We start from the raw sequence: 26,011 nt of genomic DNA, 5'->3' as shown, positions 1-26,011 counted from the left end.
GATTTTTACAATATTATACACATTTCATTAAAAAATACAAAAATTTACTTAAAAATAGGGATCAAAAGCTGTGATTGAAAGTTTTATAGGGACTAAAAGTTGAAGGAAAATTTTAGAGAGACTAAATCGAAAAGTTGGTATATTTATAGGGACCAAAAACATATCTAACCTTTTTTTTATATAGCCAAGAAATTTATTTTGAAAAAAGTATAAATGCATCTTTGATACCCTTATTTTTATTTTTGGGTTAAATAAATTTTTGGTCCCTAAAAATATAGTGAATTTCATTTTTAATCCTCATAAAAAAGTGACATGTTTTTGTCCCTATGAAATTTTTCAGCACGTAGTTTTTATCCCAATTAAATTAAAATTTGTGTGATTATGCTTAAAATTTTAAATTTTTGAATGATTATTTACAGACATGCTAAGAACATTATAAGAAACTCTTTAACAAAAAATTATAATTTTTTAATATCTAATGAATTAAATATGATTTAATTTTAAATTTTTGAATGATTATTTACAGACATGCTAAGAACATTATAAGAAACTCTTTAACAAAAAATTATAATTTTTTAATATCTAATGAATTAAATATGATTTTTTTTTTAAACGTTGAAATTTCAAGATAAAAGTAATCAAAATTTGGATCTAAAGAACAAATTTTGAGCTCATTTTTTGTGGAGGAACTTATTATAATGTTCTAAACAAGTATGTAAAAAATTATCCAAAAATTTAAGATTTTAAGCATAATTAAACAAATTTTTATTCAATAGGGATCAAAACTACGTGGTGGAAAAATTTATAGGGACTAAAACATGTCACTTTTTTTTTATGAGGACTAAAAACTAATTTGAATATATTTATAGAGATCAAAACTTATTTAACCCTTCACTTTTCTAAAGATTTGGTACTCCTATTTAGAATTCATCTTTTGGCCCTCCTATTTCAATTTTTTTCTAACTTTTGATCTCTCATCCCATTTTAAGGTCAAAGTACTGTCTAAGTCACTAATGACATGACAAGGCACATGTGGACATATTGAATTCATGGACTTTTTCTTATGTGCTCTTCCATGTCATTAATGACTTGGACACATCATCAAAGTTGACCTTAAAATATGGTAGATGATCAAAAGTCATAAAAGTTTGAAATATGAGGACCAAAAAAGCTGAAAGCTGAATTTTAAAACAAGGATACCAAAACTTTTGAAAAATTGAAAATACTTTTACCAGAAGTGCATCTACTAACTTATTCCAGACAAAACAAGCCCTTGATAATTCCAATTTTGCCCTTGATAAGTGCATTGAAGGGCATTGATGTAATTTCCTATTTGATAAAATTTTGTTATTGACACCTCACCACTCTTTACCCTATATATAGTGATTGATACAATTGGGATTCAGTCTTTCATATTTCTCAAGTTTCTCTCAATTTTCTCAGGTTTGTGTCCAGTTCCATTCATTGCCATCATCATCTCAGTTTGGTTTCATCGTTTTTTCTGCATGCATGTTTCTTCTTTGTGTTGTTTTTTATGTTTCTTTGCCTCTCTTCTTCATGTAGGTTAGTCGATTGAGAGTTTGTTTGGTTTTTATGTTGTGTTTGTTTTAATTGATTTAGAGACGTTGGTTTAATTTTGTATAAGTTTATGAATTTGTGTTTTTCTTTGTTTGTTTCTGTTTAAAAATTGTTGATTGGCTTTGTTTGGATTTTGCTCTCTTATATGTTGTTTGGTTTTTTGATTTTTTTTTCATGCATGCATGTTGATTTTCTTGAGTTGGTGTGGTCTTATTTGTTTTGTTTGATTGTGGTATGTGTATGGTGATGAAAATTTGGAACTGGTATTAAAAATTCTGGTCTTATTTGTTTTGTTTGACTGTGGTATGTGTATGATGATGAAAATTTGGAAGTGGTAATAAAAATTTTGGTAATGGTATTGATACTGTTTGGTAATGACGAAAATTTGGCATTGGTATTGTTGATGTTGATATTGTTTAGTTCAAATTTTATTGTATGGTGAGGTCATTTGATACATAGAATGTTTTTGCTCTTTTATTTGAGGTTTCAAAGAATTGTGACTCAGAAAGTTTTGGCAATGATTGAGAAATTATTTTTGTTTTCTCTTACGTGGTGTTGAAATCTATCAGACTTTGAACATTGGACTTAGTTTAAAAAGAAGAAAAAGCTAACACAATTCAACTCCCTCCCTTCTTGTGTTTTTCTCACCTTCAGTTGGTACCAGAGCTCTGGTTCTGTTGTCTTGTTACTTAACAGTGTAACAGATAAAAATAAATTTGAGAGAAACATGTCAACTGTAGAATGTTCTAGTTCTGGTCATGTTGCTATACCATATGATTATGGTACTGAAGATAAGTCATCTGGTTCAAATAAGCCTTCTATGTTAAATGGAGACCTTGAGACTTTCTCTTGGTGGAAAACCAAAATTTATACACATTATGGGTTTAGATGAAGAACTATGGGATGTGCTTGAAGATGGTGTTGGTGACTTGGTATTAGATGAAGAAGGAGCTGTTGTTGATAAAAAGAAACACACTGCTGCTCAGAAGAAGTTGTACAAGAAACATCACAAGATCAGAGGCATTCTTGTTGCTGCTTTGCCTCACAAGGAGTATTTGAAGATTAGTGATAAATCTACTACTGAAGCAACCAAAACTTCATTGTTGATTGTCCTAATCTTCAGAAAGAGAAATCAAAAGAAAAATCCAAGAAACCAACTTTCAAATCCAACAAGTTCAGAAGACAGATCAAGCAGAGTTTGATGGCCACTTAGGAAGATTTAGACAATGAGTTAGGGTCTGAAAAGGATGATGCTGAAGAAGAAGCAAATGTAATTGTGGGGTTAGTAGCTACAGAAGCTTCCGATACTGAACCTGAAACAGACTCTGAAGATGAAAATGAGGTATATTCTAAAATTTCCATATATGAACTTGTGAAATCACTTAAAGAGCTTCTCACACACTTTGAACACAGAACCAATGAGTTGAAAGATTTAAAAAAAATATGTTGATTTATTAAAACAACAAGAAAAGACTCTATTGGATCTGAAGGAATCTGAAAAAGAGCTTCAGAGTTTTGACTTCATTTGTAGAAATTATGAAGCCATTATAGTGAGTTTCGAGGGATCCTACATTGAGTTTGATCATCACGTTAAATTAAAAAAAAAACACAAGTGAGTTTGACACTCATTTTAACTCTAAACCTTAGGGCATTAGATATATGAGTCATATAATTTATATGTTGTTCAACATCTATTATTGCATCCAATGTGGAACTTTAAATCACATTTGACACATTAACATCTTTCTCTCAAATATGAGACTTTTTGCACCAGTGATCTACCACCATGAACTAATTTTGTTTCCCCCACAACCGGGCTATGATACTGTTGTTGGACCTTACAGGAGCGCCAACATTGATGTGGATCTACTCATTAAACACAATAATTACACAAATGAGCACGATACCACGTCTTCAGCTAATATTTTAAATGTCCTTGTGAGCTTAGCTCAGCCGGTATGGACAATGCATAAAATATGCAAGCTCAGGGGTTCGAACCCCGGCCACCATGCAAGGTCAGGGGTTCGAACCCCGGCCACCACAAAAAAAGCTAATATTTTAAATTTGATGAGCACGGGTTTTCAAACTAGTTTGAATAATTTAGACTATTAGACTAACAAACTTTGGAAATTTTAAAACCAAATGAATGTGTATTTAATGCATGCTTGTATTAGAAAGGGTCCATAAAGTTGTGATACATATTTTTTTTAGGGAATAAAGATGTGATACATGATATGTTTAAGATATATGATATCATAGTGAATTAATTTCACAATACTTTTCTATGAAGGACGTAATATGGAGCTATGTACATACCTTTTAAAAAGATGTGATCATGTATATCCCCTTTTTAACATTATTTTTGAATTCTTGCAAACAAAAATGTTACTCTGTTACCTGAAGTTTTTTTTTAGAAGTCATACATACACCCTTTTATAACCCTTTGTGTTTCCGTAAATAAAATTATTTTTAAAAAAAGTTATATACACACCCTTTTATAACCCTTTGTGTTTGCCTTTATTATGTAATTAAAAACCAAATTATATTGCGCTAATATGTTTCGATATTTGAATTTGATTGATATATATGAATTAGTATTATCATAACCATATACATTGGTAATTTCACACAGATAAATTCTACTTTTAAAATGCAGCAATTTAAATCGATTTAAATATACGAAAAGAGAAGGGCGGCGGTGGGTAACAGTGATTAGAGTAAACAAGTGCGATAAACCGTTTTCTTATTATTGATAATTCAAGATCCAAACACCATATTTTAACAAAAAGTTAAAACAAAAGCCTAAACTCTAAAAGAAACTTATGTCAATTTAAATCACTGATATTTGTAACTTATATTTTCCTTAATGATGACATTTGGGCTCAAATGCAAATGGTCCAACAGTGTAGAGTTTTAAAGAAACCCCCTTAGACACCGATCGTTTCACTGGCTTAAGAAGAGCCCCAGTAAGACCGCCATGAAGATTTGAGGGTTTTAGTGCTTTTGGTGCATTATCTAAAACAACATTGCAATGGCGAGTTGAGTAACCTGCAATGTTCTTTGGGCCACCAATATAGAAGTAACCTTTCTTATCAGTCTTGGCTTTAAGGACCAACTTGTGTTTGGCGTTGTTGCATTGGAGCTTCACAATGGCACCTTCAATTTTCAAAACATAACAATTTTAGCAACAAATAACACATCACGTTGGAGAAGGTTTGGTCAAAACTCTTATGAAATAATATTTTTAGATCTATCTACATTTTACATCAAATATTAGGCCAAAAGATCTCTTTGAAAAATAAACTAAATTTGACATAATATATTACTTATATATTTTCATTCTTCATGCAAGATTGTAGGCAATGCTCCATGTGACAAAATATAGTAGAAAAAAAATACTTTTTAAAATAAAATGGAGTTGAGACATATAAAGTTGAGAAACAAACCAAGAAGTGGTGTCGCTCCCTTTAGGCTGTCAACACCAGCATGGTTGCAAGATTTGACATAAACAACTCCTTCAACAGCTATCAAGCTTCTTGAAAGAAGAGGTGTGTGAGTAGGGGCATGAGTTGGAGGGTGGTGATGGTGGTGAGTTGGGGGCTTTGCAGAGTGAGGGGGAAGTAAAGGTGTGTGAACTGGAGGCTTAATAGGGGCATGAGCAGGAGAGTGATGATGATAATGGGTGGGGGGTTTTGCAGGGTGACGGGGATGTAAAGGAGTGTGAAAATGGGAAGGGGCGGGGGATGATGAGTGATGTTGGTGGTGGTGATGGGTTGGAGGTTTGGCTGGTTGAGGAGGATGTAAAGGAGTGTGAACCGGAGGCTTAATAGGGGCATGTGCCGGAGAGTGATGATGATGATGATGATGGGTTGGGGGTTTTGCAGGGTGACGAGGATGTATAGGAGTGTGAACATGGGAAGGAGTAGGGGATGGTGAATGATGTTGATGTTGGTGGTGGTGATGGGTCGGGGGTTTAGCAGGGTGAGGAGGATGTAAAGGAGTGTGAACATGAGAAGGTGCATGGGATGGTGAGTGGTTGTGGTGAGGTGGGCTAGCTAATGGCTTATGAACCGGTGACTTAGTTGGGGTATGAAGTGGAGTTGCTGGTTTGTGATGAAAAGTTTCTAGCTCTTTAGCAAATGCATTGAAAGAGGCTATTTGGAGAAAGAAAAAAAACAATACCAGAGTTTTGGCCATTTTTTTGTGTTAAGAGAAAGCAACCTTGAAAGAGAGGGAGAGGATTGATGTTGGTGTGTTGAGAGGGTGAGAGTTGATCTATTTATAGGAGCTAATGCCCACTATCATTGCGGTTTTTCTGTGTGTGGTAAACATTGTTTCTTTAATCATGTTTTTTAGTTGATGCCCAAATTCATTGAACTTTATTTGAATTTAAGGGGCAAATTAAACTGTTTCCTTTATTCATGCTTGTTAGTGCAAGACATAAGGAGAAATTTGGGAAGGGGATCAAGGGAATACTGAAGTGTAGGAAGCTTGTTTTGAGCATCAGTAAGAATATGCTCTTTTTTTTTTTTTTTTTTTTTAAGGAAGGGATGGTATGGTATATATTTACACTCTAATAAAATCGATACATTTTTATATAAAAAAAAAATCAATGTTTTTTTTTTAAGGAAGGGATAATATACGTATGGTATGGTATATATTTACACTCTAATAAAATCGATACCTTTTCCCTTCAAAAAAAAATAAAATCGATACCTTTTTATATAAAAAAAAAATCGATGCTTTTTTGTTACCAATAAAGTTAATGACAATTAAAATACTGTTTATTGACCTGTTTAATAAAGGTACTTGCAGGCAAATTCTGAAGGATATCTTTGCAATTGTCAAAATTATTTCTTGCTCTATCTGTATGTCCCAATTTTTTTTATTTTTTTAGAGGTATGTCCCAATATTTTGTTCCTCTGATGCCTCCATTAAATAATTAACTTTCAAGATTATGACACTTAATTATGATAAAGTTTGCAATCAGATTAATATTGCACTATATATATGTTGATGGCTTACATATCAAATGTTTCTTCTTTTTGACGAATGCATAACTATCTATGCACATTACACACATGTTTTAGTAAGGATTTGTTTGCTTTCACAAGGAAATTGAAGACTTGTGTTGTAAACAATTGCGATAGAGGAAATATGAAAGACAAATTAGAAATAATCCAATTTTAAAAATAATTAAAATAAAGTTTGATACTTTTTAAATTACTAGAAATATTATACATGTTTCAAAAATTGTATAAAGAAATTGATGATTAATCTTTGTTGAGAAATTAGTGGGCATTTAGGATGAGTTCTCTCCTCTCAACTTTATTATTTTTTTTTCCTTTACGCATGCAATAGCCGAATATTCAATTTATGGGTCATGATTAATTTTTTTTTTTTGAACAAGGGTCATGATTAATTTTAGAATGCCATATTAAGCATACATTTTTTTTACATGATACTAAGCGAGTTGAGATCCTCTCCATTTCCTAAATAAAATGAAAATGTCTATTACTATGGTTTTAAAGTAAATAAATGATATAAATGCACACATTTATAGAATTGAGACATTAATTGAATATTTATAGCATAAAACTTTGATAATGGAACAAATGAAGAAGAAAAAAATAGAAAGGGTCTTAACTCATGCTAAACCCACGTTATATGTTTATTATTTTACAAATTGAATTTGTGATATGACTTGAAAACGTTTAAGAGATTATTGTAAATAAAATATGCAATTAGTTACCGTCAGAAGATGACCTGATTATAGTACAACTTTTTTTTCTTCCTTCTTACGATTTTAGCGCCGAAGCTCACATTAAGTGTCGAGAGGTGGAGAATCTTAAATTCAACTTTGCATGGGTACATATCAAATGTCCTTGCAGCTACCATCACACTCGTGCTTATGGATAAATTTCTTTTTTCGATCAAGTAGCCCATTGATTTGAAATTCACATATTCAAACTCTCTTTATTTAAGGTTAAATATGTTTTTGATCCCTATAAATATGACTACTTTTCGTTTTAGTCTCTCTACAAAATTTCTTCAACTTTTAGTCTTCTAAAAGTTTTTTATCTTCACTTTTGGTCCCTCATTTAAAGAAACTCATATGTAGAATTCATATTTTTGAATAAAATTGTATAGAAAAATTTATAATACTATAAATATCTCTCCGAATAAAAATTAGAACTTTTTAACAAAATATGAATTAAATATGAATTTTTAGACTTTTGGTGGTTAAAAAATCATATTTAATTTATGTTTTGTTAAAAAATTTTAATTTTTTTTTGGAGTGATTTTTACAATATTCTACACATTTTAGCACAATTTTATTAAAAAAATACAAAAATTTACTTAAAAATAGGGACCAAAAGTTGTGGTTGAAAGTTTTATATGGACTAAAAGTTGAAGGAAAATTTTAGAGAGACTAAATCGAAAAGTTGATATATTTATAGGGACCAAAAACATATCTAACTTTTTTTTTTATATAGCCAAGAAATTTATTTTAAAAAAAGTATAAATGCATCTTTGATACCCTTATTTTTATTTTTGTGTTAAATAAATTTTTGGTCCCTAAAAATATAGCGAATTTCATTTTTAATCCTCATAAAAAAGTGACATGTTTTGGTCCCTATGAAATTTTTCAGCACGTAGTTTTTATCCCAATTAAATTAAAATTTGTGTGATTATGCTTAAACTTTTAAATTTTTTTAATGATTATTTACGGACATGTTAAGAACATTATAAGAAACTCTTTCACAAAAAATTATAATTTTTTAATATCTAATGAATTAAATATGATTTTTTTAAACGTTGAAATTTCAAGATAAAAGTAATCAAAATTTGGATCTAAAGAACAAATTTTGAGCTCATTTTTTGTGGAGGAACTTGTTATAATGTTCTAAACAAGTATGTAAAAAATTATTCAAAAATTTAAGATTTTAAGCATAATTAAACAAATTTTTATTCAATAGGGATCAAAACTACGTGGTGAAAAAATTTATAGGGACTAAAACATGTCACTTTTTTTTATGAGGACTAAAAACTAATTTGAATATATTTATAGAGACCAAAACTTATTTAACCCTTCACTTTTCTAAAGATTTGGTACTCATATTTAGAATTCAGCTTTTGGCCCTCTTATTTCAATTTTTTCTAACTTTTGATCTCTCATCCCATTTTAAGGTCAACTTTGACGACCTGTCTAAGTCACTAATGACATGACAAGGCACATGAGGGCATATTGAATTCATGGACTTCTTCTTATGTGCTCTTCCCATTAAATTTATGTAATTCCATGTCAAAGATGCTTTGGTTTTTAAAACGAAGCTACATGGGTTCAATTCTTTTGGGAAAAGCAATTAAAAGGAACGAGTCGAGATTATTTGCAAAAATGCATGTTTTGAATATGCTTTAGTTATGTGAATTATTGGTACTGTCATGTGTTAAGTTAAATGATCGTAAGAAGTTTCACCACATTGCATTGTACTAATTTGTCCATTTATTTTGCATTTTGATTAAAGTGATGGTTTGTTATTTATCTAACAGAAGAATTGCACTTTGCAATTTGCTATTTGAGTTTGACCTTGAAACTGGAGATATCTGTTAACATATATTACTGTTAACATATAGCATGTTAGCTGATGCTGAAGAGAGTGGAGCGATTTCTCTGGGGAAGGTATGTTTTGAAGGGTTTTGTGGTATCTAAATATTTATATTATTAAATGATGATAGATTTATATGCACAAATTACAGATCCACTTCGAAACTACAGGGCCAGAGATATGGGAGGATACAATGGGTAATGTTGATTTATTGGTTTGATTTATTGGTTGCTGCTATTGGAACTGGCGGCACTATTACAGGAACTGGACAATATCTGAAAATGATGAACAAAAAAATAAAGGTTTGATTATTCCTTTGATATGCATTATGTTATTTCAAATTGAATCATATACTTATTGGTCTTCGACACCTAATTGTCTATATCAAGCCATGAATTCAAATTCCATAACCTTCACCTTATTGGTATTAAAAGAAATTCTCTGTGGAATCAAGTGCTTGCCCTTCTTATGAAAACATGGTAAAGATGCCAAATAAGGTTCTTTCCTGGTGTCGTAAGACAGCTAGAATTGTGTTCAAATTTTAAGCAAAACAAATGGATTGCCTTCATTGTTATCAATGACTATGACTATACTAAATCTATGATAACAATATGGAGGATCAAGGAGCTCAAATCTTTTGAGGCACTTGCACAAGGGGTTCTTACTAGCTATATGTTCACTACCATTTCCAGGGTACAAGGTATTTAAAATATATACTTGATAAAAGTATGTTTAATATTAATGTTGGTGACTATTTTCTCATTACTTCTTGTGTGTCGTTCTTTGCAAATAGTTTGGCAAAGCCATTGCACTTCTTCTTTTGGTTTGATTTTTTTTTTTTTTGTTGATGAATTTAGGCCATGTTTACTAGACTATTCTTGGCTTCATGGATTTTGACATTTTGAGATTTATTGGAATTAATTATTTTTTTGCAAGTTCGGCCCCAAAATAAAGAATGTCTATGGAGTAATAATTAGAAGTAGGGATCACATCAAATAAACATGTTTTTTTTGTTGATTTACTATTAAATTGGAGTCTTTAAAGATTTTTAACATGAAAATATTTTAACTTCTGGCATTATGGAAAATTTTCATAAAAACATTGCAGGTATTTTAACTTCTAGCATTATAGTGGAGAATTTACATAACTTCTGGCTATAGTTATGAAAACTTGAATGGAATTATGTTTGACTGGAAAGGTTGACTGATGTTGATTTAGTTTTTTTATAGAGTCAGTGCATGATTATTAATATTTTGTGCAATTTTTCCAATATTAAAATGAACAAAAGGAAGAAAATTACATCATGAATGGTTACATTTTTGTATAGGGCATTCAATGTCAAGGGATTATGACTATATTAAGGACCTTAAAAAGAATTAGGCGAAGGGTTTGTTCCTGAACAAGGAAGTGGAAAGACACTAAGGGAGAGGGATATACTCCTTTTTGAACTGTTCCAGGCGTACGATCCTGATACTTTACGATTTTTTTTCGGGTACTCTTTCCTGTGATTGTGTTTTATATTATTCTTTATGATCACATGGTGATGCTTGGGCCTTGATGACATCTACATGGATTGATTGTTAGTATATTTATTTTTATGTAGTTGTTTTTTCAGTTTGTTTTTTCATCAAAGATCATAGATAAATTGTTGTAGGTTTTTAAGGGAATTGGAATTTTTTAGCTTTTTAATTTTATTTTATTTTTTTTCTTGCAGGTAGTGTTAAGCTGAATTAAGCTTTAACAATATGTCACGGCTTCATTTGGTAGTAGAAATGCAAAATTAGAGGTAAAGTTCTTCTCTTTTTGTCTCTCACACATACAATAAAATGAAAACCATGACCATGTGTATTAGATAAATTTCCAATTTACAACAACTATTGAATAAGTTTTATTTTCTCAAGTTCAAATATCAGGCAATTCAAGCATTTCAATTGATATGTATGACACACGCTTATTCTTTATATGAATAAAAATGACCATGCATACTTTGTGCTTTCAATATAGAGAAAAGCTCCTAAAGATCTTGGTTAATCCTTCATCATCGTTCAGCTCTAAAATTTCCACTATAAATATATTAATGTTTTGAAACTCAACTTACTTGAATCTTACTATGTCATTCTGTCCTATATTAATAGAAGGTTAATGAGATTTTGTAGCTGGTCTGCTCGATTGGTTTTGTTGTGTCATTCTTCGGCTGTTCTGCCTTTAAGGAACACTAAGTTAGAGAAAGAAACCAATGAAATCACAAACCAATGCACAAGACAGCCACCTGCCCAAGAAATTCCTCCATACTGAGAAACTTCCTTGACTAACAGGGGAGAAATTGATGCCATTTCCTGCCCAATCTTGCTAAAATTAAGAACAGGATTTGAATCAACCTCATAACAAAACTCATTTGGCATTCTCTTTGTTAACACCTTTTTGGAACGAGTTTGTATATATAATCACTATGTCCACTTGATTACTGCAATCTATTATGCTTTTGGTTCAATTTGTCCTTTTGTTGCCTATTGGAGATATAAAAGGTGAAATCTCTATCAGCTTCTCTATCACTCACTTGGTAGTTATTTCATTCATTTGCCATATCTTGCTCCTCAGAGGATAGGTCTCCCCGTAATTTTAAGGGTTAATAGTGTCGCTGTAATATTAGCGAATTCCGGTTTTAGTCACCGTAAAAAAAAAAAAATAGATTTTGTCCTTGTAATTTTAGATTCCTCCACTTTTGGTCACTCATTTAACCACGTTAGCAGAATCTGCATATATTACGTCAATGTAATTTCAGATTCCTCCACTTTTGGTCCCTGTAATTTCATATTCCTCCACTTTTTGTCCCTCGTTTCACGTGCCATGTATGCATATTTTGCTGACGTCGTTAAACGAGGGACTAAAAGTGGAGGAATCTGAAATTATAGGGACATAATCTAAATTATTTTTTTACCTAATTTTAAAGAATTTGAACACTTTTCTTTTGAGCTTCATTGATGAAGCAAGGCGTTTTTAGAAGCATCCACTGGTTGAAATTCTGGCACCATAGAGATAGTTTCCATATCAGCTGAGTGAAGAAAAACCAACCGAGTTCCTGGACAGAAGAGCATTTTACACTTGAGCATGAAATTGATTCACAAAATTGTATTAACGTCAGGCAGCCAATCTTCAGGATTGGAGATATTGGCCTGAGCCTCTATATCTTCAGAGGTATGTTGAGGTATGTTTTCCTCTATAATTGTGAGCATCATTTGTTATGATCTCTGTTGCACCGACACTTCTGATCTAAGGTGTGTCCCAAAATCATAACATATGTCATTTTCTCAAAATTTTATCATTGTGGATGCGTCAGCGTCGTGTCCCGTGTCTGTATCCGTGTTTCATAAGTTATGATTCTGTCATCAAAAGGCAGAAAAGCTGCGAAATGGTTGGTATTAATATCACTTGAAACAACCTTAGCCACTTCATTAGCCGACTTTCCTGCTAAAGAATGCACCGGTTCAGTCCCTGCTGTATCAACAATATTATCTACATAGAGGGGTATTACAATATTTTTTGCTTGATATATATCCTAAGGCTGACACTTTTCAACTGCAGACCCATTACTTTTCTCCAACATGATAGCATTGTCTTCAAAGACAACAGGGCTGATGGTTGAAGCAACATTCTCAACCCCTGATGAAAAATGCTCTTCTCCTATCACGTTTTGCTCACTCTCAAATGCACTTTCGAAAATGCCTCCAGCGCAAGTTAAGTCACGCATGTGTATAATGTTGAAACTTGTGTTGGGGGTCTGCTGCAATAACTTGACCAAGAAGATGATGAAGATGAATATGATGAAGTGTGCACATAAATTCCAAAGATTATTGTATATCTTGATTGTTGGGAAGATGCATGCTGCACTTGAAACCTGAAAAGTTTAATGGTTATGCATGTAAAACTCAAAGCGCATGGGGTTGTCACACTAACCTTTAGGTTCGAATCACCCCCACCAATAACTGTATATTGGATGCAATAAGGAATGACCGGCAAATCCCCTTCAGGATACTATGAGTTCTTTGACGTGTATTGCACAACCACACCAACTGTATCTCCTAACAGCATTTTACAGATTTATGGTTCCAGCAATTCACTCATGCATTAGAGAATTGATGGATGATTTAGAGTAAGAGAATGATGGAGAATTATGTTGTTAATGCAACAAAATTCCTGTTATGTTTTCTTATTGTTTGTCCAAATTAATGCTCAAATGTCAAGCATTTATAGCGCATTAAATGACCCTTCACATGAGAGAAAGCACCCCTTTGACTTGAATCAATGTTATGATTCATTAAGCACCCTTTGCCGAAGGTTATGATCATATACACTTGAATCAATGCTATGGTTCATTAAGCACCCTTTTTCTAAAGGTTATAACCATACACACTTGAATCAATGTCATGGTTCATTATCTATCAATAAATAATAATGTTCCAATGTATATGAATGGTTCCCATGAAGAGTTACAACTCTCGGTCAAGAGTAACAACTTTTGGTTCTAAAGTGATTCCATTATTTTGGAAATCACCAACAATCCCCCACCATTATCAAAATACTAAATCTCATAAATCCGGAAATTCCATGCCTTTAGATAATGGTATCTCGCGATTTGAACCATTACTTAGTAAGTTAAGTTCTCGTTCGTTCCCAAATAGTATGGTAGGCAAGCTTTGAACGAACAATCCATTAGAACAAGTGTGCCTAACTTACACATAGAATCTCGGTACCATTGATAAAGAGACTTGTAAAATGACACATTAAGAAGACCTTGTGCCATATATCCCTTTTCATGAGAATTTAAGAGTCAAACCCTTAAACTCCGTGAAGCGGCCAAACTTCATTCTCACATAGGTAGACTATATCGGAAATGCCCCATAAGTATGCATTCCAGCAAATATATGCTATAAGTCCATTAAGAGAAAAACCTCATCCTACCCTTTTTCTTCTTATGGTCCAAGTACTTTTACCCCTTGGGATGTATCTATTGTCGAGTACTTCAATCACTCTTATAGTGTACTTTCACTATTGAACCCAAGACTTGATGCTACTCAAGTGTGGGTGAGTTTCCACTATTAGTGATCAATTAGATTTGAGTTTGTACCACATCCCTAATAATGTCTTCAATGTATTCAACATCATTTCCAAAGACATCATTCCTTGTCAATCATTTCGTCAAATAATTGCAAGATTTTCTTTTAACTTTTATAAACTTTGAATATTCAATTATTCACATAGATTTTGTATTCTCATAGCTATGTCTATGGATCAACTTATATACTCTTGATAGTATTCACCAACTATTATCAAATCATGACACTTTTGTCAATTGAGTATATTGTAATAATATACAAACTTTTATGTCATTACACCTTTACTATAACAATATTTAACATGCATTTCAATTTGAACTTCAACTTTTCTTTTATATCTAGCCAAGATATATCATACATTGAATGCATTAAACATACATAGCAAAATAAAACTTGATCATAAAAGAATGTCATAACCAAACTTCATAAGATGAGATTAAATATGCAAGTCATATACTCCACATAAAATTAAATATAACACAAACATTTTGATTTTAGTTATCATATAACTAACACATATATCATAAATTCATTGTGTTAAATTCAAGTTTATGTTTAAATATGTTCAATGCAAAATTTCAATAAACAATCGCATAGAAAAATAAACAATGAACCAAAATCATTAATATCCTCTATGACTTTCTTCTATGAACATATATCAACTTACAATAATTCAAAACATACCCAAATTATTTTAATGTCATGATAAACAAGAAATTAACAATTACTTTTATATTATCATGTACATATAATATCAACACAATATTAATGATAACAATTTCTTACACAAAGTAAATAATATCATTTAAGCAACCACTTGATATTTTGACAATTTATCTACACTACTTTTATAAATAAAATAGTGTTTAAACATTCTTAACATATTACTATTGTCGCGTCATTTTTTGGAGATCAAGGCTATTTGATTAGCTTTTGACTCACTATTTTATTTCACGACTGAACATTTAATTTTTAAAGAAAAGGGGAAAAAAGTTCAAACACCCCACATTTGAAAAGATTTAGGGTTCGGGGTTAGTTACATAAAGGGAAGGTATTAGCACCCTTTATGTCCGTAGTACTCTACGGGAACCTCTTGGTTTTATTTAATTAGTGTGCTATAACTTGCTTATTTTTTTTGAAAAAAAGAATTTGAAATGATTAAAAAAAAGGAAGACCTAATTATCTACATTTTATTGATATGGAAGGACGAGTGTCCTCTGCCTACGTACCCGTGAGGGATCAAAACCTCGTAGTTCGGGGTAAAAATTGACGTTTGATTGGTGGAGTGTTTTTTAATGTTTTGAAAAAGGTTTTAAAATGGAAAAGCCAAATGGCAAAATAAATTTGTTTGTATTTTTTATATTAAAGAAAAATGACTTGAAATATGATTAAATTGATTGAAGTTTGATTAAGGAAAGAAAATAAAAAAAGACGTCACTTGATTTAAGATCAAGGTTTATTTAAAAAAATATTTTTGTGTTTTGTTTTTGTTGTTTTTGAATGATAAACTAACGGAGCATAAAAAAAATAAAAGCGTAGGGTCTTCGTGGTGACGTTGGATCACCACAAAGACCATTAACCTAAACTAGAGAGCATGAAAATAAAATATACACCCACACACGCACACATGCACCTAAAGCTATTACATTAAGCCTATTTACATTCTAAGGTCTGCAATAAAATAAATAAATTACATTAAACCTATATTTACATTCTAAAGGCTGCGGAAAAATAAATATGCATGATTAATTTACATTAAGCCTAAATATACATTCTAAATCCCATGCGATGTCAATAAATATGGACAACTAAATGAATGATGAATATGCAGCCTAATCTAAAAAACATAAGATAATAAAGATGCAAAGGAAATACAAATGTTTTACATCGACCTAATGTACATGCTAAATCCATGCGATAAAATATAAATGACATGAAATAAATATGGACAGATCAATGAATGATAAATATGCAAGAGGGCAGCCACGACAAACACAACAGAAGCACATCGAAGCACCACAACAGGGAAAGTTAATAAGAACGAAAGGGGCAGCAGGCAATTGGTAATTGGAATTGGAATTGAAACAGAGTGACGCAGCAACAAGTAATGTACTGGAATCAAAATATATATGTCATAAACGTAGCAATACGATGGGAACCCAATTATATATGTAGCGATGGAGAATAACTACAGCTGAGAATCAAAGCAAGTAAACTCTATAGTCAATATATGGGTTGCTGGCAGCTCAAACATGAGAAGTTAGATCTGCAAAGTGGTACCCAAAAAAATTCATTTTATGCACATATAATAAGGCCATTGATAACACTAATCTATTATAGAGCCTTTTCCAGTTTAGTGCCTAATCTAAAATACCAACACAAAGCTAAAGGCTGGTCTTTAGTTTTCACCAATAATCTTATAAAGTAATGACAAAATTAAATTCTTGTTGTAAAGATGAGGTTACTGCATCATTGATAAAAATCAAAGATGACATGAATTTGATTCATGATTAAGGCAGCAACATGAACTAGACAACAAATAAAAAGGAAAAGAAAAAGAAAAGAAAAACAAGGTAAACAAAAGGGTAAGGACCGATTGGATTTTGAATTGAAAAAAATAGGAAAAGCAAACAAATTAAAAAAGGAATGGATCATAAGGAAGTAATAAAAAAAATCATGTATATGAAGTATGAATGTGAGAAAAGAAAAAAGAGAGTGGAATATGTGCATGTTGAAATTCATAGCGTGAATAATAATGATAGGAAGTAATAAAAAAGCATGTATATGGAATATGGATGAGTGAAATATGTTTGGGATGTGTTGGTTTCAACCTGTTGTTTGAAGGAAAAAACGAAAATGAATGTGCCAAAGAAAAGCTGCTCTCTCCTCTCCCGGTCCTGTGAAACTGTGTTTATAGCATTAGGGTTTGTTCAAGAGAAGCAACAAAATTGCCTTGGCTTGGGGAGGAATAAACTCTACAGATTGAGTGTTATGTGACAGGCTGTTTTGGATTGGGACTCTTTTTGATTGTTATCAACTAAAAAAAAATAATAATAATAATAACACAAATAACAAAGGAATGAAAATAGAAGAGGATAACTACACGGTATTGATTTTTGGGACTTATCTTAAAAAGGAAAAAAAAGAAATTACTAATTAAAATAATGACTAATTAAAATAAAATAAAAAAAATAAAAGAAATAAAAAAATGGCTAATTAAAAAAATATATAATAAAATCAAAATTAATTGAACAAAATAACAGATGGAAATAACGACTAAAAAAAGAAGAGGGCCCAACTTGGAACCAAACATGAGGTATTTTAAAATACCTCACTGCCGAATTTTCAAATGAAAAGTCAAAGAGAGATCAGGGTCAAATGATACGTGTCAGTGTATGAATGTAGGATCTTTAGGTCAAAAATTGGGGTATGACAACTATACTTAGCAAAATTCATATACTTGAACAATTTCTAAATCATGCATATATATGTTACCACATGTTAAATCTAACATATTCATATTTTACTTAGATACTGTACATGCATTAAAGAGCATTAAGCATATCAGTCATATTTATCATCCATCATTTTCAAACCTTTTAAAATAGAGTCACATATTTATCCAAAATACTTATCTAATTGTGTTCTTGAATTATTTCTAAATCATGCATGTATTGATCTAATACCATATGATAAATCTAACATAAATAAATTACTTTTAGATAATACACATGTATTTAGAACACTAAATATTTCATGATACGTCATCACTTATTGCATATTATCTCATGTTCAAATTAACATCAAATGGATTTCAAACGATAAATTTCACACATATCAAAATTTATCATGCATATATTATCTACAACCACGTGTAAATTTAACAAAAACACATCACATATGAAATATTTATCCATAAATTTCCATAACATATATTCATAAAAGAAATTTGTTTACCCTTCACCGTAGTCATGGGTGAAAATATAAGCTTTCATCTCTCCCAAAAATTGTAGCCATTAATCACAAGTAAATCACAAGTCGAACCTAAAGATTGTTGGAATTTGTGTTGGGGGTCTGCTGCAATAACTTGACCAAGAAGATGATGAAGATGAATATGATGAAGTGTGCATCTAAATTCCAAAGATTGTTGTATATCTTGATTGTTGGGAAGATGCATGATGCACTTGAAACCTGAAAAGTTTAATGGTTATGCATGTAAAACTCAAAGCGCATGGGGTTGCCACACTAACCTTTAGGTTCGATTCTCCCCCACCAATAATTGTATATTGGATGCAATAAGGAATGACTGGCGAATGCCCTTCAGGATACTATGAGTTCCTTGACGTGTATTGCACAACCACACCAAGCGTATCTCCTAACAGTATTTTACAGATTTATGATTCCAGCAATTCACTCATGCATTAGAGAATTGATGGATAATTTAGAGTAAGAGAATGATGGAGAATTATGTTGTTAATGCAACAAAATTCCGGCTAGAATGAATTCTTTATCGGATCGGATTTTCTTGTTGTCTGTCCAAATTAATGCCCAAATACCAAGCATTTACAGTGCATTATATGACTCTGCACATGAGAGAAAGCACCCCTTTGACTTGAATCAATGCTATGATTCATTAAGCACCCCTTTGCCAAAGGTTATGATCATATACACTTTAATCAATGCTATGGTTCATTAAGCACCCTTTTGCCAAAGGTTATAACCATACACAATTGAATCAATGTCATGGTTCATTATCTATCAATAAATAATAATGTTCAAATGTATATGAATGGTTCCCATGAAGAGTTACAACTCTTGGTCAAGAGTAACAACTTTTGGTTCTAAAGTGATTCCATTATTTTGGAAATCACCAACATATAATTCATCGTGTCGCGCATGTGTTAAAAAATTATTTTAACACATGTGTATAATCCATCGTGAGTTAGTTCAGACAGGCACGAACATGTGAAAATATTATTCTCAATTTTTCATCCACAACTTTATTTATGAATTGGGACAACCATTTCTTCCTTCTTCTTTTGAGACAAAAATAATAAAGAGCGAAAGAGGGTGGGAGAGAGTAAAAATACAATGTCAATATGAAAAAGAAAGTTGTCACAATAATGCATATACATGTATTATTCCTCTATCATAATGCATTGCTTACACCAAATAAAACGACAACTGGAATGGAGTCATGTTTTCCACTAAATATAAAGAGGCCTCCTTTTTAAGATCATATTTAGTGGAACATTTAAATTGTTATTCATTCAACCCTCAAATGGTATGGCGTCATTCATTGTAGGAAATTGACAATGTAGCAGCACCAAATCCACATATCTACATATCGATAATAAAAAAAAATCATTACTTCTATAAACAATATAAATTTAAAACTACATATTTTGAAAAGAAAATGCATTATAGAGTTAAAGTTCAAAAAAATAATGCATTAACAAGAACGAATTCACTCCTTCAACATTGTTCAACCTTTACAACCACATCACATTCATATACTGTCATTTGAAAACACTCCATTGCACCCGTAAAAGCGAAGAAAAAAAACCATAAAAAGTAATGAGTGACCAATTAGAAAATGAAAAGACATGATTTTTTAGTGAAGAGTACCACCTTCATTCATCCCTTCACATTTCCCTCTTATAAGAACCTCCTTTGCACATTACCGTTCTTCCCTACTTTATCCCCCATCCGCGCCCTATCTCTCAACAACGATTGTCGACGACCCTCCCTCTTATATCACTTTCTTATTCCTCTTTTCCATTTTGCTTCCACACAAAAATAACTGCTTCCACAAAAATATGTCAATATTTATTGATTATTCATGTTGAATTACAATCTTCGCTATTTTCAGGCGTTTCTCTCTAAAATTATTTCAATTTGAATATCTTAACTTATGATCACAATTTGTTTCTTTCCAGGCTTCTTTCGAACCGGGAACCAAAACCTTCAAACCAAACAAGGTTAGTCTCATGTCAATAAAAAGTGGGTTTTGTGGAAGACTAAAAATGAGAATGAACTTAGAAGATTCCAAAGTCTGTATTATTTTCCTCGGAAATTTTGTTTTTTTTTTAAAGATGGTAAAATTAGTTCTCTTAACCTTTTTGGTAGCAATTTATATATTTCAATTCTCAATGTCATCTTACTCTATTTTGGGCTCTATGTTGTGAGCAAAACTTTAAGTGACCATTGAGTATTTTAATATGTGTAGTGAAGCATTTCATATTATCAAATTTAATACTTTTTTTTTGTTTGTAAAGGCAAATGTAACATTATTGTTAGCGTCATAAACAAAAAGGAAAATGCTAAACTTCACGAGAGAAATCGTCCCAATAACATCACAAACCTACATGATTGGCTATTCAACAATATAAAATCACAAGCATGTAAATCCGATGAACTTTAATAAATTCCTGGCAAACCCATCATACCACTCTACCCAATTCACATCCCGATAACCCAGAAACTCTCAATTATCATCAAACTCAAATAAGCAAAGCTCAATTGAAACATGTGAGTATCCGACACGACATTGACACATGTAATTACATTCAATTATGTATCTTCTCAAATTATTATCGGTGTCAATGTGTGAGTGTTGTGAAGGTATTGGTCTCTGGGAGTTTTTAGCAGGCAAATAAGTCCTATCAATCATACTAAATTCCAATTACACCCATCATTCCACTGTACCTAATTCACACCAGTAACCCTCAATTATCATCAAACCTAAGTAACCAAATCTCAATTGGCACATGTCAGTTAGCTTCAGAGTCATGATTTCCACCTTAAGGTGTTAGTTACTCTTCATCCTCATCATAATCTTCCTCATCTTCATCTAGCCTATTACCAAGGTTTGCTGCAAGCTGCAGCGTGTCAATCGCCATCTTGTCGACATCAGAAAGGGACCAACCTGGAATTTCTTCATGTTGCATATTTGTTGTTGCAGCAGGCTCAGGAAATGGGGCCTGAGTAATTATATCCGTGCTTGTATTGTTTTTCTCCTCGTTTTCATGTAAGTTGGCATTCAGATCAATGTTTCGGAGAGATTGAGTACTTTCTTCGTGAGCTGCAATATTTTCCTTTGATAACTCCTTTGGTTCTGAACCATTATCTATTGCCATACTTGTATTGTGGACGTCTTTGCTAGTTTGCTGAATAGAAGTGCAAGGTTCAAATTCAACCTGCTGATGTAAGGTTTCTCTTTCTGCAGTTCGAGCCCCTCGACCGCGGCCTCTTCCTCTACCCCTTCCTCTTCCCTTACCAGTACCGCCAATGTGGCCCAACTCAGGCTGCAATCAAACAAAATTAACCATCATCGATCATGACTAAAAACTGCAGCAGGTCTTAGTTTAGATTACCTTCTAGTTTCTTACAATTGTTTAACCGAGATAAACATTTGATTCCCAATTATAAGGTTATAGGTGCTTATGAATCAAGAGGCTCCATGAAGTGACTTATTTGAATTTGTATACTGGCATAAGCAGTGTGAGACCTTATGAAATACACTGCTTTTAGCTTATTTCCATGTGCTCATAAGGGTAGCTTACGAAAATAGCCTATAACTTGTATGAAAACAATGACTTTATTTTATCTTTTTCTAAACACTTGAATGATAAGAACTTAGCCTTGTATAGGTTTTCGATAAAAGGGAAATTACCATTTTACTCCGCTTAACCTCTCTATCGCTGTCATTGCAATCATCACCAGCAACTTTCCTGGTAAACATTCTTAACGGTTTTAATTGCTTATATGCATATATAAATTAGACAAGATAAATAAAAAGATAAAAGCTACTGGACTTTGAACCTTCTCTTTGGAACAGCGCGATCATCAGCCCCAGCCTCAGAATGGCCATCTCCGTGGCTATAGTCAGGAACCCTGCTGGCAATGTCTCTCAAAAAGTCAAAGACGTTGTAGCTTTGTACACAATGTTTCCTGAAATTTGTGTTCACCACTGGTTAGACTAGGCTCACAGTACATTAAAGATATATATATCTAAAATCTGCTTCGAATGGAGAACTGTCTTAACTAGCTTCTCATAAACATTACTTTGTGTCGATGATTTTTTTTTAAAAAAAGTAGACACAAAATAGCTTCTTTAAATCATTGAATGCCAAAATAACTTATTTTATAATTCGTAACAAATGGGCTTGACAGTAAATTTTCCCAAAGAAATCTTTTGGGAGATATAAAACCCAAAAGCTTTACATTTAGGGTGATCAGTTCATACTTAGCATGGATCTGACTATCTTTGATGGAGAGATGAGGATCAGAAATTTTAGTAACCTCAATTTGTTGGAACAAAATGTGTTTAACATTACCCTTTGAGTTTTGATGATAACAAGATATTAAAAATTGTCAATTGGATATGCTAATATTTGTTCAACTGTACAGGACCATAGACAAAAAATTTAGTGTCTTTAATTCAAGCATAGGTTCTGAAGAACAAATGAGAGCAATGAAAACTACAAGAAGGAAGCTTGTGTTGCAAGAAAGAGGTTCTAAAGACAAGAGGTCCTGAAGAAGCTGACGTCATCAGAAGCACTCTCCTCAGAAGCTGGTCATCAGAATCTGATATCATCAGAGGTTTTGAAGATCATCAGGAGCTGAAGATCATCAGAAGCAGAAAAATTTAAAGTTTCAAAAGTTGTTCAAATGTTTTAATCACGCCTATCATTGCAGAAGAATAGAAGCCTGGAGCAATGGCTAAAATCAGAGGATTTTGGAAGGCATTGGATGCTTATTCTTTGGAGAACGTTGGAAAAGGACAATAGTACAATTGTACAACCACTACCTCCACTACTCTGTTTTGTGCCTGCAATAGTGCAAGAACAACAGCTGTGACTACGCTGGTATTCCTCTATACTTGGAATGGATTTGAAATTGTTCCTTCATAGGACAATAACCAAATCAGACAACATATCATTGGTGATTTGATCAAGCTTCAAACGGCTCTTTTTGATGTGCTAGCAATCAACAACATCTCCTTCACACCTCTATATAAAGGAGTGAAGACTTGAAGATTTCCAAGAGACTCACAACAATTTTACAAGTGCCAAAACTCTGCTGAAATTGTTTCACAACAAAGTTCACTTAGAATTTATTAACAACTTTCATATCTTAGAAATTCTAGAATCTTAAGAGTCTATATCTGATTTGTATTGTGAATCACCACTGATTGTATATCAAGTGTTCAACCTCAAACAATTTTCTTTGTAATTATGTTTGAATAGAAGTCTCTTGCAGGTGTGCTTGAGCATAGGAAGTCTCTTGATTTTGTTCTTAAATATGTTTTTATTCCTTACATTTTGCGCCCATTTGAAGAATAGTCCATACATTTCATTGAATGTTTTTTAAATCCTCACATTTTATCTTCGTTATCAACATTAGTCCCTGATGTTAATTCTTTAACGGAATGCTGATGTGGCAGTTAGTGTTTTTAAATATTTTTTTTAAATATTCTTTAAATATGTTTTTTTAAATATTCTTTAACGGAATGCTGATGTGGCAGTTAGTCCCAAAATGTAAGGATTATTCTTCAAATTCACGCAAAATATAGGGACCAAAAAACATATTTAAGTCTAAAATAATTGAGACCCACTAACCGCCACATCAGCATTCCGTTAGAGAATTATCAACAGGGACTAATTTTGATAACGAATATAAAATATGAGGATTTTAAAAACATTTAATGAAATGTAGGGACTATTCTTCAAAGGAGCGTAAAATGTAAGAACTAAAAACATATTTAACCATAAATTTTATGAACTTTACTAATTTCCAGTCAAACCCAACATACCACTCTACCCAAATCACACCCCGATAACCCAGAAACCCTCAATTATCATCAAACCCAAATAAGGAAAGCTTAATTGACACATGCGGGTATACGACACGACATTGACACATGTAATTACATTTAATTAGTATCTTCTTAAATTATTATTGGTGTCAATGTGTGTGAGTGTTGTGACGGTATTGGTCTCTGGGAGTTTTTAGCAGGCAAATAAGTCCTATGAATCATACTAAATTCCAATTACACCCATCATGCCACTCTACCCAATTCACACACAGTAACCCTCACTTATCATCAAACCTAAGTAACCAAATCTCAATTGGCAAATGTCAGTTTTCGACAGCAACACCACATTGACACGTATGATTATATTTTCTCAAATTATTATGAGTGTTGATGTATTAGTATCATGAACAATGTCAGTGTCTGTGTGAGCTATTAGCAAACAACAAAATCCTAATAATCATACAAATATTCCAGTCATACTCATCATGCCACTCGACCTAATTCACACCCCCACAATCTAGAAACCCTAAATTATCATCAAACCCAAATAAATAAACAAAGCTCAATTAACAGATGCGAATATCCAACATGACACCGACCAGGGCCGGCCACAGGGCATAGACACGAAGTGCGACGACCTAAGGTCCATGCCGGTAGGGGTCCACTTTTTTTTATGGTGGGGTATATTTAAAAATATTTGGTTTTTGGGCCCAAACATTGACATGATGAAGAGTTAGGCTGAAATCTGTTAATGTTTTTGACCCGTTTGGCGCGATTTGCTATATATACCCAATGTAGCTGATGAGTCGATAATTAGTGTCTTTTATATAATATTTAAGTTTATTCTATTTAGATTTAATATGTTTTTATTTCCTTTTAGAACTATTTTACTTCAATTGCAAATTATTTTAGTTCAGATATTCAAAAGATTTAGTCTTGGAGCAAAAGAAAGTTGAATTGGAGCTGATTCACGCCAAAAATATGAAGATCTTATACAAAAATATCTTGTGCAAAGAAATTGAAGATCTTGTACCAGAATATAGCATAGGCGCGCCCCCTTTTGCCCTTTTGCTGCTTTTGCTTCTTCGACAAGCTGCCTATTTTAGTATTTCTGACCTAGAGCCCATGGTTTCTTATGCAACACTTTAGTGATTTAATTCTTGGGGCTCAAGTCAATGTTAGACTATAAATAGAGCAGCCATCTAGTTTGTAAAACCATCTTTTGTTCTTGGAATTCGATATTGACAATTGTCTTTGTTCTGGACCGGCCAAAAGGATTCTAGGCCCATTAACTTAGGCCCAATATCTTTCAAAGCCCAAACTCCACGTTTGACGTTATTGCTAGCAACATACCCCCTCCCCGCGAGGGGTTGCAGGAAGCAAACGAGACCGGTTCAAACGAACCCCAACGTCTCTTTGCACGTTCTGCACGTTCCCGCAATAAACTCTCTGGGATTACACTTCCCACGATTTTGTAACCGCCAGAGCCAGGTGTGCCTCCTCAACGGCTCTGCAGCCCTCCACCTCTATAAATAGGGGACTCAATGCAGTCCCCAAGGTAGAACTCTTTCTTCATCTCAAACCCTCACTCTCTGAATCTCTACTGACTTGAGCGTCGGAGTGCCTGTAGGTACACACCCCCCATCCGCTCCAACAAGCATTCCAACACATTCTACCACCGTAACAACCACCGCATTCAAAGCACCGGCAGTCACCTTCTGATCAGGTACAATCAGTGGCGCCGTCTGTGGGAAAAAATAAGCTCCCCTGTTTTTACACTCCTAAAAACCAAAGCTTTTCACAAAAACTACCATGACTGCCAACGGTGCCAATTCCCGGTTACGAAGTGAGGTGCGTGTCCTTCAACAAGATGGCATGGCATCTACACC

At 32.7% G+C, this 26,011-nt stretch overlaps 2 protein-coding genes and 2 long non-coding RNA genes across 4 annotated transcripts; 1 reads left to right on the top strand and 3 right to left on the bottom strand.

Moving 5' to 3' along the window:
* Nucleotides 1-4,441: 4,441 nt before the first annotated feature.
* On the bottom strand, nt 4,442-5,775 carry LOC146921972 (uncharacterized). The gene is made up of 2 exons (XM_085710808.1): nt 5,025-5,775; nt 4,442-4,734 (listed from the first exon to the last, which is right to left on the bottom strand). Exons 1-2 carry the CDS (start codon nt 5,773-5,775, stop codon nt 4,442-4,444), a joined length of 1,044 nt encoding a protein of 347 aa, XP_085566934.1.
* A 3,629-nt stretch (nt 5,776-9,404) lies between these two features.
* Nucleotides 9,405-11,193, top strand: LOC146921971 (uncharacterized). Its single transcript, XR_015010814.1, has 3 exons — nt 9,405-9,490; nt 9,578-9,881; nt 10,903-11,193. It is a non-coding gene; the product is annotated as an uncharacterized LOC146921971 (long non-coding RNA).
* Nucleotides 11,194-15,903: 4,710 nt separating this feature from the next.
* Nucleotides 15,904-17,289, bottom strand: LOC146921970 (uncharacterized). Its single transcript, XR_015010813.1, has 2 exons — nt 17,134-17,289; nt 15,904-16,568 (listed from the first exon to the last, which is right to left on the bottom strand). It is a non-coding gene; the product is annotated as an uncharacterized LOC146921970 (long non-coding RNA).
* Nucleotides 17,290-21,117: 3,828 nt separating this feature from the next.
* On the bottom strand, nt 21,118-25,249 carry LOC146921969 (uncharacterized). The gene is made up of 4 exons (XM_085711419.1): nt 25,239-25,249; nt 22,127-22,255; nt 21,978-22,035; nt 21,118-21,609 (listed from the first exon to the last, which is right to left on the bottom strand). Exons 1-4 carry the CDS (start codon nt 25,247-25,249, stop codon nt 21,118-21,120), a joined length of 690 nt encoding a protein of 229 aa, XP_085567545.1.
* Between the last annotated feature and the right edge of the window lie 762 nt (nt 25,250-26,011).

The sequence above is a fragment of the Medicago sativa genome, chromosome 5 (assembly GCF_051527215.1).
Source record: "Medicago sativa cultivar Bolivia chromosome 5, Bolivia_mono, whole genome shotgun sequence".
Taxonomy (NCBI): Eukaryota; Viridiplantae; Streptophyta; class Magnoliopsida; order Fabales; family Fabaceae; genus Medicago; species Medicago sativa.
This window is presented reverse-complemented; position numbering and strand designations above follow the sequence as displayed.